Source organism: Gracilinanus agilis, unplaced genomic scaffold (assembly GCF_016433145.1).
Source record: "Gracilinanus agilis isolate LMUSP501 unplaced genomic scaffold, AgileGrace unplaced_scaffold20552, whole genome shotgun sequence".
Classification (NCBI taxonomy): domain Eukaryota; kingdom Metazoa; phylum Chordata; class Mammalia; order Didelphimorphia; family Didelphidae; genus Gracilinanus; species Gracilinanus agilis.
In genome coordinates, this window is record NW_025351974.1 from 1450 (window position 1) to 3113 (window position 1664).

Genomic DNA, 1664 nt, shown 5'->3' on the forward strand with positions numbered 1-1664 from the left:
CTGTGGCATACTTTCATTCCCATTTTTGTGCCATTTACAAATGAGAAGCATCCCACAAATCTTTATCTAACTTTTTGAAAAAAAATTGAACAGAATACACTGCAAGAAAATCCTGAGAGAGCCTTTAAGTTGGGAAAAAGACTTTAATGAAGAAGTTTTTATCTGAAGTCCATGAACCTGTTTTTTAATTTATTTTTATAGTTTTATATAGGTCTAATAACGGACTTAAAGGATCAGAAAGCAGACATTAACAACATGCACTTGCAGTTAAGACATCTCAGAAAAATACAGTGGCTTGATGGAATATACTATATGATAAATATGCTACAAATACCATTTAGTTGCTGTCAATAAGAAATTTACTTTAAAAAAATCCAAATGCTGACATTGTCCAGAAAAAATTAAAATTAATTATTTATAATTGTAAAAAGGTTGAATTCTTGAAATTTGTTCAAGAAAACTTTTTTTTACTATATTTATGCTTCATGTCTTCACATTTATATTCACAATTAACACTCAAATGAGAATAGAGAGAAAAAAAAAAACTTGCCAATACTTGATTGTGTCACCTATTTTTTTCCTTTTTCATTCATACACTTAGGTATTTTTTGTCCCCATGGGAAAATTACTTAACATTCAGAACTACCAATAACAGGAAGAAGAGATGACTTTTTTTTTTCTGTTTTGAGAATGAAGAATGCTTACCATTAGAGGGGATTTTAAGCATGTTTTCCACGTTTGTGGTGTGCTAACTGGATATCTTTTGACACAATTTTGACACATTTGGCTTGAATTGCCCATAGATTGAGGTCCTCAAATAGTCCAGCCAGATAGGCTGCACTTGCCTCCTGCAAAGCACCAAATGCTGCCCTCTGGAAGCACAGATGTGTTATGAAGTCCTGAGCAATTTCACATACCAGATTCTGGAAGGGAAGTTTATGAATCAGTTCAGTAGACTTCCAATAACATCTGATTTAATGGGGAGCCATAGTACAGAGCCTTTAGCAATGAGGTTTCTTGACCCATCTATAGTTGTGCACTTGTAGCAAGCTGCATCCCGGGCACTGTGTGAAAGGAATCCTTTCCTAGGATGACTCATGGGATGTTGTCCTGCCTGCATCCCTGTGCTCCTGGAGCCACGTCACTTACATTACCTAGTTGTGTCATCTAGCTTAGGTCATGTGACTGTGACTCTGAAACTGATCAGACATGACTGAATTTGAACCAGATGTAAAAAGAAGGGATAAAAGGTTCATGCTGAAAGTCAGGCTGAGAGCACCCATGTGGGATAAGCTAGATAAGACAATTTTACTTTTATCCTTCTATCTATTTTTTTGATCTTTTACTTATCCAAGTGATTCTAATGAACTTCATTAATTTAAGACCAGTCTCATAATTTTAATTTTTACACCACTTTACCACTGGGGAATTTTATGGGCAAATTTTCCTTATAAATTCCACTTATTTTTTGACTCGGACTAGTAGAGTGAGAGGCTGTCCTAGTATTGGAGAGCTGTGAACACAATTGTGAAAGATGGCCCTCATGAACTCATTTTAAATATATTTTGATAGTTATATTTTAATGTAGATACATTCCTTTGAAAGCCAATATAATTATGTTTTAATAAAATATTATTTTAAGCATTTTAACATATTCTAAAACA

The 1664-nt window shown here is 34.0% G+C and overlaps 1 protein-coding gene across 1 annotated transcript; it reads right to left on the reverse strand.

Moving 5' to 3' along the window:
• Nucleotides 1-719: 719 nt before the first annotated feature.
• LOC123254370 (histone H3.3A-like) lies at nt 720-1120 on the reverse strand. Its single transcript, XM_044683406.1, has 2 exons — nt 995-1120; nt 720-923 (listed from the first exon to the last, which is right to left on the reverse strand). Exons 1-2 carry the CDS (start codon nt 1118-1120, stop codon nt 720-722), a joined length of 330 nt encoding a protein of 109 aa, XP_044539341.1.
• Between the last annotated feature and the right edge of the window lie 544 nt (nt 1121-1664).

Excerpts from the sequence above, each read along its gene's own strand:
- LOC123254370 (XM_044683406.1), bottom strand. The coding sequence starts at position 1,120 with ATGCAGGCAGGACAACATCCCATGAGTCATCCTAGGAAAGGATTCCTT. Across the intron at positions 924-994 it reads ACCTCATTGCTAAAGGCTCT|AATCTGGTATGTGAAATTGC; the intron begins GTACTATGGCTC and ends CTTCCCTTCCAG.